This window comes from Anabrus simplex, chromosome 1 (genome assembly GCF_040414725.1).
Source record: "Anabrus simplex isolate iqAnaSimp1 chromosome 1, ASM4041472v1, whole genome shotgun sequence".
NCBI lineage: Eukaryota > Metazoa > Arthropoda > Insecta > Orthoptera > Tettigoniidae > Anabrus > Anabrus simplex.
This window is the reverse complement of record NC_090265.1, coordinates 730,330,850-730,342,862: the sequence shown is the minus strand read 5'-3', so window position 1 is coordinate 730,342,862 and position 12,013 is coordinate 730,330,850. Positions and strand designations below refer to the sequence as shown.

The following is a 12,013-nucleotide window of genomic DNA, read 5'->3' as shown; positions in this document are numbered from 1 at the left end:
GGGAGAATTAAAAATCTCTCGCAGAGGTGTACTTGAATACGGTTGAGCTCTTTGCATTTTGTTCTCGATGAAGCTACATTACACGCGGCTTCATGACATTGAGCGTTGTATGCGTTCTTGAACTCTCTTCTCCAATGTTTGCGTTGAAAAATTGTCCTACATGATATCTCATGGCGTCTCTTGTGAGAGCTTCGGGAAAATGCTTTTCCACACTCTTTGCAAATATACCTAGAAATAAGGTTTTCCATGGCGGACTTTTATCTTCTGCTAACAGATTCTTCTTTTAATCTGCTACACACTTGTTACTCGCTACTTCGATGATGCGAACAGCTTAGCGATTAACAGTAAACTAACACAAAAGCGTATAACCAAGGTAGCAACAGTGAGGCTTAACCCCATCAGGAAGGCAGCAGTGAGGTTAGCGATGTTCTGTTGTTGGATTTTAAATTCCGCGCTACGACATTCATAAGGTGGCAGCCACCATCTTGTGTTGTAACCTCTAACTGCTAATTAGCGTCGGGAATGGCATCTTGTCGTAAACTAAGGATAGCCTCACTCAAGATGGCAGATGAGAGGTTAGGTTCGCGAATGCACTAAAGTTTTACTGTTTAAAGATAATAGGTAACGGAATTTTTAAATTACCCACCACCACATTTCAGAGGTATGAGGTTTAGTGCTGTAAAAGTAGCAGCACGATGCTCTGTTGATTAAAGATGGGAGCTGTCAAAAAAGCACGTAGAATTTTTTTAATTACCCTCCACCACGATGACGTTTAGTGTCGTAAAGATAGCTGCATGGTGCGTTGTTGTTTAAAGATGGTGGTCGGCAGCTATCAAAACCACGTAGATTTTTTCAAATTACGGCCATCACATTTGAAAGGTAGTAGCTAAAGATGGCAGCACGGTGCTCTGTTGATTAACGATGGCAGCTGTCACGTGGATATTGCCGCCACGACATTTCAAATTTAGTAACTAAGGATGGCAGCACGGTGCTGTTGATTAAAGATGACCGCTGTCAAAAAGAACGTACCTTTGAAGAGACCGTGGAATTTCAAATTGCCCTCTACCGCATGCATAACAGCAGCCGCTATCTTGCGCAGTAGCCTCCAAGCTAGTTTTCTTCATAAGAGCCTGTGTATAACCGCTATCTTGTGCGAGCACCCCTACGCCGTCTCATAAGGAGCTGTGTATAGCCACCATCTTGTCGCTGCCATCTTGCGCAAGCATCCCTAGGGTGTCTCATAAGAGCAGCAGTCTTGTGTAAGCACCCTTAAGCAGTCTCATGAGAAGCTATGAATAGCCGCCATTTTGTGTCCACCATCTTGCGCAAGCATCCCTAGGACGTCTCATAAAAGCATCAGCCATCTTGTGCAAGCACCCTTAAGCAGTATCATAAGAAGCTATGTATAGCCGCCATCTTGTAGAATTCGATAGCTGTCAATGCCAAAGGGCCTAAGTGGGCACCGAACCGTTGATCTCATCATTAGACTACTTTTTTCTTATGCTATCATTTTCCTGATACTGCGAACCTAGGGGTTAGGCAGAAAACTTTTATCCGTTTTGCTCTACAGCGCACCGTTTTCGAGATATTTAACATTTTACATTTAAGCCCCAAATTTAATTAATCGAACCAGCACAGCATGTTATAATCTCTACCATAGCAAGAGCTAGTCAAGTCACGAAAACTTGCTTCAATACAAGCTAAAACTGACTAAATGCCAAAGGGCTTAAGTAGGAACAGAACCGTTGATCTCATCATTAGACTACTTTTTTCTTATGCTATCATGTTCCTTATACTGCGAACCTAGGAATTGGGCAGAAAAAATTTGTCCGTTTTGTTCTACGACGCACCGTTTTCGAGATATTTAATATTTTGCATTTAAGCCCCAAATTTAATGAATCGAACCAGCACGGCACGTTAGCCTCTAAGCTAGCTTTATTGATAAGAGAAGCCGCCATCTTGCGCAAGCACCCTTAAGGTGTCTCATAAGGAGCCGTGTATAGCCGCCATCTTGCGCAAGCATCCTTAGGGCGTCTCATAAGAGCAGCAGCCATCTTGTGCAAGCACCCTTAAGCCGTCCCATAAGAGCAGCCGCCATCTTGCGCAAGCACCCTTAAGGCGTCTCATAAGGAGCCATGTATAGCCGCCATCTTGTATCCGCCATCTTGCGCAAGCATCCCACGGGAGTCTCATAAGAGCCTATGTATAGCAGCCATCTTGCAGCCACCATCTTGCGTAAGCACCCTTAAGGCGTCTCATAAGGTGTCATGTATAGCCGCCATCTTGTGCAATTGGCGTCGAGAAAGGCATCCGGTCGTAAAACTGAGGCTAGGTCCTTCTATAAGGTTTGGCTTGCTGTCTTGCATGTCAAAAGTTCTTGCGCAAGCACCCTTAAGGTGTCTCATAAGGAGTCATGTATAGCCGCCATATTGTGCAATTGACGTCGGGAAGGGCATCCGGCCGTAAAACTGAGGTTAAGCCCCTCCATGATGTTAGGTTAGCTCTCATATGCATAAAAAGTTAGGTTAAGCCCCTCCAAGATAGCAGATGTGAGGTTAGGGTCATTCTCTTAAGCATCAGGAAGGGCATCCAGCTGTATAACTGAGGTTAGGCCCTTCCATGAGGTTAGGCTAGCTCTCTTACGCATAAAAAGTTAGATTAAGCCCCTCCAAGATAGCGCATGTGAGGTTAGGGTCGCTCGCTTAAGCATCAGGAAGGGCATCCGGCTGTAAAACTGAGGTTATCCATGATGTTGGGCTAGCTCTTTTATGCATAAAAAGTTAGGTTAAGCCCCTCCAAGATAGCAGATGTGAGGTTGGGGTCGCGCTCTTAGCCAGTGTGAGGAGGAGGCATCTCTTGAGAGCGTGTGGAGGAGGTGGAGGTGGAGGGCTCTCCCGAGAGCGTGAGGAGGAGGTGGAGGAGGAGGCCTCTGCCGAGAGCTGGAGGTGGAGGTGGTGGCAGAACCCGTGTCTTTATCTATTGACGATAAATGCCAGAAATGAGCAGAATGCTTTATTAAAATTTTGAAGATAGAAAAAGAAATAGTCTCTCCTCTATTGAAATACTGGCAGTGCAACTAGACTCCTTTATTTTTTTCACAGATGGAGATTAACTACTCTCCGCCTTCCTTTTTCCAGAAATAACAGAAGCTTGGTCTGGTACTCTACTGACACAAGGACCACGTTCCATTTCTGTATCTTTATGTGCCTTTAGCTTGGGAATTTGGAAATACTTCAGAGATGTGTCTGTGCCATTGGACTGCTTTACCCCTTCTTTAAAAAATCTCTGAAGTGGCTCCCACCCTGAAATCAATCTTTCCAAACATTTCCCCAAGGATAACCAATGTGTACACACATGCTTTAATATTTTCCTAATATCAGTTTGGTACAAAGCTTGATACATGTTGAGATGATCTTTTCTCTTCGAGCTTTTGTCTAAATAATAATAAATATCAATTAGCATCTTATCAACTTTGACAGGAAGGGAGTCTGCACCCTTCATGGCAGCCAAACTAATCAAATTACATGGGCATCTCATAATAATAATAATGTTTTCGCACTGCTCTCTTAGTTTAACAGCAACACCGTTTTTTCTTCCCATCATAACAGGAGCATTATCTGCTCTAAAAGCTATAGAGTTTGCCATTGGAACGTCATACCTTTTCAGAACATCCAGGAGCAAATTAGCAATATTAATACCAGTAGAATTGCCTTCCAAATTTTCCATGGATAGCAAACGATTTTCAATCTTTTTCAATTCTTTGTTGAAAAACGAGACGATGATAGGATAGAGCTAACTATCTTTATCATTGCTACCATCAGTTGAAATCGCAAAAGGTTCAGTCTTTAAAGTTTTAATCACCTTACGATCTGCATCACGGGCCATTTGATTAATTATGGCAGATGTTTTTGTTCTAGCACACGCATATTTCTTCGCAATGTCTGAATCTGGGAACATCTTTCTGAACAATGGCCCTGCGTGATCAGAACAAGACAATGCAAGGTTATGTTCGACAATGAACGCCGTGAACAAACATTCTGCTCGAGTGACTGCATCATCTTCCTTCCCACCTACAAAAAAATTACTTAATTTTTTGTTCCTCTCGAGACAGCTAGCACTATCTTTGTGTTTCTGTGTGACACTGTGAGCTACAATATCTGTTTTCCCTCCATGCGAGATATTCATATCACACCGACACACGGAACAAAATGCATAATAGTTTCCTTTAATAGACTGTAAAATGAACGGAAATTCAGTTTTATAGGTATGCCTGAACACTTGGAGATAACGTTTGTTATGTTTTGTAGTCATCATGTGAAGAGAAAATACCACAAACTGTCACCGACACAACTCTCTGAAATACATTGAAGTCATAAAAATTATGAACTCTGATCAACACAAAAACACTGAAATACGCGAAACTACCACATACAAAACAGATTAATATGTCTTGTATGACTTTGACAGGGGGAAAAGCACAGAACCGCAAGAAAAAACACGTGGTCTAAAACTCCAACGGAACTACGCACAGAAACGAGCACACGAATCACACAATAACAAACTCATTCTTTCGTCCTGATCAACAGAGTCCCTAGCGGTCGCTAGTGCGCATGACCTTCTCTGACTCGTAAAACGTTTGCCGTCCCTAATTCCCACCTAAACAGCACACACGCTGCTGTAGTGAGCGGGAAATACGATATACGAAGGCGACGGACGATCCGCCCGCCAAATAAAGCATCGAATACTGGTAAATATGCTTAAAAATGAGGTTGCATAAATTACACAAGCACATAACAATTCATCCTAGGGGAAGAGTACTGACCGTACTGGAGGTTATATTGGTCAAAAATAGGAAGAAATAAAAATAAATTTGAAAACCAGAAGACAAGTTAAAAATTGGAAAGTTTCCGGGTAAATCGGAAGGGTTGGCAGGTATGCTAGTACATATTTCTGTGGTGGTTGACAGTGTTGTGCGTAAATGAAAATATGCACACATCTTCTACGAAATGCAACTCTTCTCTTCATTGTTGAAGTTTATGGTACTTTACAATTAGTGATCTTTCTTCAATATCAGAAAATATTGCAGTTGAAAAGTTTTAGGAAAAGAAGAAAAACCCTTTCATTAATTGCAAGGATACAACAGTTGACTTAGGCAAAATTATTTATTTAAGTACATTTACACATTATATTTCACATTCTTGACTGAATGAATGGCTTATAATGAAACAATGTGATGGACTTGGAACACAGTTGATGATCACCAGAACAGGTGAAAGGACCAAAATTTTTGATCACCAGCTTTTACATGTAAGAATAGGTCATGAATACTGTTCACTTGAGAGAACAAAATATAAAATTACAAAACTCAACATTAAAGAAAGTAAAGATGCTCCAAATTACAAACCATTTCCTGAGAGCAGCATTTCATTATGAGTTGTAAATAATTAAATAATAAGTGTTTATTTGAGGTCATCAGCCCCATTACTGAAGAGGAGAAGTACCTCTCCTTAGAAATGAACAGGTTAGGAGAGGAAGAAATTAAAAACTTCTTAGGTCTTGCAAAGGCTATCAGTAACTGAAAGGAACAAGAGTTGATGCTGGTGTAGTGCCACAACAAACTATGGCCTGGTAGCCTCGTATGTCCGAATAACAAAACGTACAAGACTTATTAAGGAGAAGTACAACATCCTCCGTTAACACTAATCAGAAGAACAAATGGCAGAAGTCTGATATTCCAAACAATGAGAAGAATGGCATGGTGCAAATCTTTTGAGTCAAACCTTGGATATTTGTGAAGGTGGGACCCTAAATAGGATGAAATGTAATGTTGCACCAAATCATAAAGCTATAAGTGTTGACATGAACAGATATTTTAGAAACAACTACTCTTTATACTGCCTCAGATGTAAGTCCTGGAGTGGCAAAGAAAGACTTAAATTCAAGGTTTTTACAAAATAAAAAGATTGAAGAATATCCCTTCGCTCAATAACACTTTCCCTTGGAACCAACATGTGGCCAAAGTAGGTCCAGTACAAAAAATTAAAAAAAAACGAGTTTGTTATATGTAAATAGTGCTTCATAAATTTAGAACTATAAAACAGTAATTACCACCACCAAAAGGAAGACATCAATATTTCACTAAAGTTAGCAGCCATATGTAGAACTGTTGTTCATAGCAAAACTGAAGATCCACTGGTAAAGTGTTGCTTAGTTTTTAACAACATGTTCATTTCAAACCAGAGAAATTGCTTCCTCTTAGCTTTCAACAAACTAGATAACAATGAACATGATGCTGAGCAACTCCTAAATATAAATCATATTCATTCCATTGCATAATGCATCCCTCGGCTTCATTGACAAAGATTCCCAATAAGATGTAAGCAGCTGTTCTAGTAAGAGAAGAAAAGGACAGGATCAGTGCTTTAAAAATAAAAATGTTGACCTTCATAACGAAACAGTCTTCAGTGCTGATGATGCAGTACGAGGGGTTCATCAAGAAGAATATTACGTTCAGATTTGTTAAAGTTTTGCTGAGACATTGTAGACAGTATAAACAAACTCATAAAATGTTGCCATTGATGCTTTCATGGCCTGTATTTATAGACATGATACTGTATAGGCCTTTGGGCTTATGCCATGTCAAGAAAATAAAGTGAAATTCTTTACGTTTGACACGGCATAAGCCCAAAAGCCTATAGAGTATCAAACTCAAATGTTTGTTTTGAGATTTTTCTGTTCGAAGATGTATTATGTATTTAATTCCAATACAAGTTGCAATGCTTCAGAACTGTCTTATGAGTGTTGCAATGTACAACACCACTTTAAGATTACAGCTAGCAATATCCCTCGTTCTGACGACACCACTCAGGGTACAAGCTGTCCGCTGCTATTCCCCGCTTCACAAGTCGCTCTCTCTGGTTCAGCATGCGGTGTTCTGCCTCTCTCCATCCTTCATATGGATCAGACCAGAGACTCTCTGCCAGGGCAGCAGCACGCGGCCACAAGCGTCCGTCCAGTGCACTTTCGTCTGCTTGTTCCGTGAACAGCGTTGCTTCTGCTCCAAGTGCCATTATTCGTGCAAGATGCTCTTGAACTCCCTGGTTTATCAGCAAAGTCACAGGGCTATTGTCATAGACCTTCTGCCAGCCAATGTATGGAGAGCACCAGTTATTTCCTTCACCGAGCCAGGCACCAAACCTGGAAGATAAACATTACCAATCTAGATTTCAGAGACACTGATACAACTGATAATTTTCAGAATGTCTCAGTTTAGAAGTTCATGCCTGCATTTTATTTTTAGCTGTTTTTAACATACATACATACATACATACATACATACATACATACATACATACATACATACATAATAAAGAGGGTCAATATATAGTCAATATTAATGGAACAACATAACATACCATTACAATTCTGGCATGGGGGGGGGGAGGTTATTTTATGTGTTAAAAGTGACCCCCATTAGCAGCCAAACAATCTCGATGCTGCTGAACATCTGACCAAACTACGGCCGTCGGTGTTACTGTCGGTGTGATAGCCACACAGGACACCTGGATGGTTTCTCACAGCTTGTTCAGCGTAGCTGGCTTCTGTCTATAAACTTCACTTTTCAAGGTACCCCTTAGATAGAATTCAAGAGGTGTAAAGTCTGAAGACCATGGTGGGTACTCAACAGCTTCTCTTCGACCTATCTATTGTCCAGGTAGGCTCTGACATCTCTGTAGTAGTGAGGCAGAGCGCCATCTTGTTGTAGGTAAATTCTTTTATTTTCCAAACACCTCTCGGATGGCAGATAAAATCAGTGTTTGCAGCATATCAATATATACTTCACCAGTTACGGTACCTTCAAAGAAGAATGGGCCAGTCAAACTGCGCAATGACAGACCATACCACACATTAACACCAAGTAGATTAACATGTTTGTCCACATGAATGTGAGGATTTTCAGGAGCCCAGTACATGCAGTTGTGGTGTTTACAGTACCATTCAGTTTGAATTGCACCTCATCAGACCAAATAACCATCCCTGCAAACCGTTAATCCTCACAAAGCATGCCTTCAAACCACTCGCAGTACTCCATCCTTTGATCCGGGTCATCCTCATTCATAGCGTGTAGCAATCTTGGAATGTACACTTTGCAGCCTTCAGAATTCATCGTACGGTTGATCGGCTTACCCTGCTTTCACGTGCAACCTGATTCACAGATTTTGAGGTGATCTAGTAAAATGATTCAACACAGCAGCACTCGAAGCTGGACTTGTTGATGTTTTTGATTGGCCAGACCTTTCCTTGTGCACATCTTGAACAGTACTTTCGACTTCAAATATATCCCGAATATGACAAATTGTTGTACGTGTTGTGGCTGAGTTCCGTACACATTATGCCATTGCCGTTGTGCCTCCATCATGTTTCTGTACTTTCAGTACCACTTCAACACGGCCTTGCATTGCTCAAACAACAATCTTACTTCATTCATTGCTGCACTGTCATCTGCTGGAAAACGTGTGCCAAGATTGTCGCACCATTCACATGACCTTCATCATCTGTTGAAAAAACAATGGACTGTGCTACCGTGCAAGAATTGCAATGATATGTCATTTTGTTCCAAAGATATTAACTATAAAAGAGTGTCTACATTTTTCTGGACCTCTCTGTACATAGATATTCATTATAGACTGTTATGCCTTTCAGCATTCAGTCTGCAAACCTCTGTGAATAGCTGTTTCGAAATAACAAATGAAATACAAAAATAATCAGTAAGGATGAGTTGGTACAGCCAAAGAACGTATCATGCCATGAACTATAGTGGTAATACTCATATGCAATTAAAAAATCACCAACAGAAAGCCAGGAATGTGGAGAGAAAAAAATACCATACAGTCAGTGTGGGTAGAGGTGCATCAGACAAGCACAAAAATACAAAAAGACAAACTCATTCTCTTCACACATTGCCAAGGATGTATTTAGAGGGAAGATCCAAGGGGTATAGATCCCCTATTATGTTCTCTGCCTTCTTTGAAATTTCCATTCATTTACAAAGACTTCATGTTGCAAGCTGAAGTCATCAGCTAATGGCATTGGCCCAAGATGTACAATAAACAACATTTAATTTACAGAGCAATTTATAAACATAATTTGAAATTGTACTCACAGCCCGCAGAGGGGAATGCAGATTAGTGAAGATGAGTTGGTATGGATTGCTGAAGAGAGACACATGATTTATTAAACTATCAACTTACTGAATGTATGGGCTACCAACAATGGACAAAGTCTACACTAGGCAATTGAAAAATGTAAAAGCTACAAAGATGAGAAGTAACATGCATTATCAGTAGACTGATTGAAGGCAGGCTAAAATCAAGAACGTGGATTATAAATGACATTCACTGGTCGTAGACATGGGATCACACTATTCCTACTGAACCGCATATTACAGATATTACAGACTCGACTGGTATTGACGGTTGAACTTCTTACAAAATTGTACAAAATTATTTTGATATCCTCCCAGTCAATACTATAATATTTTACATCCAATTAAGATGAAACTTTATGCAGACATAGACATGCATTGGTCATTTTTTGTTGTTGTTGTTTTTGTTGTCCCTTGGTGTGGTTCAACTAGTATCTGTAAACTGTTGGTTTAATTGTTATGTTTCGACATGGGCTGATATACATAAGCATTATTGAAGCTGAACCATCCGATTTTTAGTGTTACGTGGCCCGCTTGTGTCACTCGTGTTTTCTGAATATGGAGTCCAGCAGTAAAGACCTCCAGCTCAAGGCTATTTCAACGATCACCATCTCACAGGTTTTAACTGTCATCATGCTTTCTGTGTGTCCAATGTTTTTAATTCATTATATATGTCTTACTGAGGATGACCTAATGTCGGGTCGAAACATGTCTGTGTCTGTGTAAAGTTTTGTCTTAATTGGACGTGAAATATTATTATAGTATTGACTAGGAGGATATCAAAATAATTTTGTACAATTTTGTAAGAAATTTTACAGTCAAGGTCCAAAATTCTGTCCTTTGGTAAACTGAACGGTTTCCAGAACCACGAGCTCCAAGCGTTAACCCTATTACCATGATATCATCAACATGGACTTCCCTTTATAGTAAGGTACCCTTTCTTGGTGTTTACTTCTTCAGGCTGGCCTAGATGATGCTCAGAGCTGATAGTCGGGTCTGTTATGTAGCATTGCACGTTCTTGTAACATGATATGCCGTAGACCTTTTCATGCATGTTAAAACCTTTCTTACCAAGTTCTTCATAAGTGAAGGACCTAATTTTATGGTGGTACATCACTGAACAGGAGCCCTCATGGCTCAGGTGGCAGTGCACTGGGCTCTTACCACTAGGTTCCATGGTTCAAATCCCAGTCACTCCATGTGAGATTTGTGCTGAACAAAGCAGAGGCGGGACAGTTTTTTTTTACCAGGTACTCCGGTTTTCACTGTTATCTTTCATTCCAGCAACACTCTCCACTATCATTTCATTTCATCTGTCAGTCATTAATCATTGCCGCAGCAGAGTGCGACAGGCTTCGGTAGCCGGCACAATTCCTATCCTCGCCGTTAGATGGGGCCGACCCGGTCGAATGACTGGAAACAGGCTGTGGATTTTCATTTTCATCACTGAACAGACAAGATCCAAGGATGTGAGCCAGTGTATCTTCTTTCTACAGCCCTGCCCGGAACAGTTCTGACTGTTATAACATTGGTATCATTTTAATAGCTTCACTGCAGGAAAGGCCTTCATGATGTTGTTTTATCGAGTTATTGACAGGCAGATATTCTATGTATAACTCCACTCTAAATGCCTTTATGAGGTAATGCAGACCAAGCTGCCATTTCAAGTTCTCTAAGTTCTTGATGAATTTCCCTTGGATCGAGAAGGCCATTCTTGTGATTGATAACCTGATTGACACTGGTAATGTTCAGAGAACACAGACATGTTGTTATTTCATAAGGTGGGGTCTGATTAGTGAACACATAGGCATTGGCAGTTTTAATTAACATACTGCAGGCATTACTGTGTTGAACTGAAGCTTCCCACAACATTTTGAAAAGTCCAAGACATTTATACCTTTTATCAGTGTATAAGGTGTTGTCACGGATGTCAGTATGTCAGCAGTACGTAGCCGTAAAAGTTCTTTCAATGTGATTCTGATTATTTTATTGGTGTCATTTAGAAAAGTAATTGGTATCTTAACCAGTTCAGCATTCTGACGTGGGTAAATAAGAATGGGACAGATTACTGCATTCATCATGACAAATTTCTGATCAGATTTAAGCAGTGGTGAAGAGATAAGCAGGTTTATTTTTCTATGTAGATTTTTCATTATTGTGTTGGCCTCAAAAGTAATTGTTTGACTGAAAGAGATGCTGAGATAATGAAGAGCTTCACCCTATTGTTTGAATTTTGCAATTCTCCTTGCTTATTAAAGTTTCTTCAATTAATTTTCCATTTTGGAAATTACTTTGAAGGTTTATTTCAATCCTGATGTCTGTAAATGTCTTCATGGCAATAGCATTAATTCTAAAGCCACCTCTTTATTTTTACCAATAATGACAGTGTCATCTGCAAAACCCATTACAGTGACATGTGATAACTGTGGTGTAAGAGTCACTCCATATTTCAAAGCTAAACTTTCCGTGGATAATTAATTGAAAATATGATCACTTGCTACATTGCATGATCCCTGCTATACCATGTAATCTTGTGGCTTTCCTTCTTAAATCATGAGTTTCCTACCATCAGCTCAACAACTCAACAATTGTAAAACTCCAGCAATTTCTCTCTTCCTCATTCCTCTTTCCGCAGCCTTCTGGTCCCAGCACATTCTTGTAGCTCCTCCTATCAGTTCCTACTCGGGCATTTAAATTTTCCATGACTATAATGTGCTGGCCGTTTAGCTGTTTCTGCAATTGATCCACAAAATCTTCTTCTCTTGCTGACTGCAGCCTACCTGAAGGGCATTCATTTGAAGTTCTTCC

General features: G+C 40.3%; 1 protein-coding gene across 1 annotated transcript in view; it reads right to left on the bottom strand.

The window, feature by feature from the left end:
• Positions 1 to 5,143: 5,143 nt before the first annotated feature.
• Positions 5,144 to 12,013, bottom strand: part of LOC136872715 (chitooligosaccharidolytic beta-N-acetylglucosaminidase) — a 90,893-nt gene continuing 84,023 nt past the window's right edge. The window contains exon 7 of the mRNA XM_067146545.2: positions 5,144 to 7,197. Coding sequence (XP_067002646.2) covers positions 6,834 to 7,197 — 364 coding nt within the window. The 3' untranslated portion in view covers positions 5,144 to 6,833. The remainder of the gene's footprint in view (positions 7,198 to 12,013) is intronic.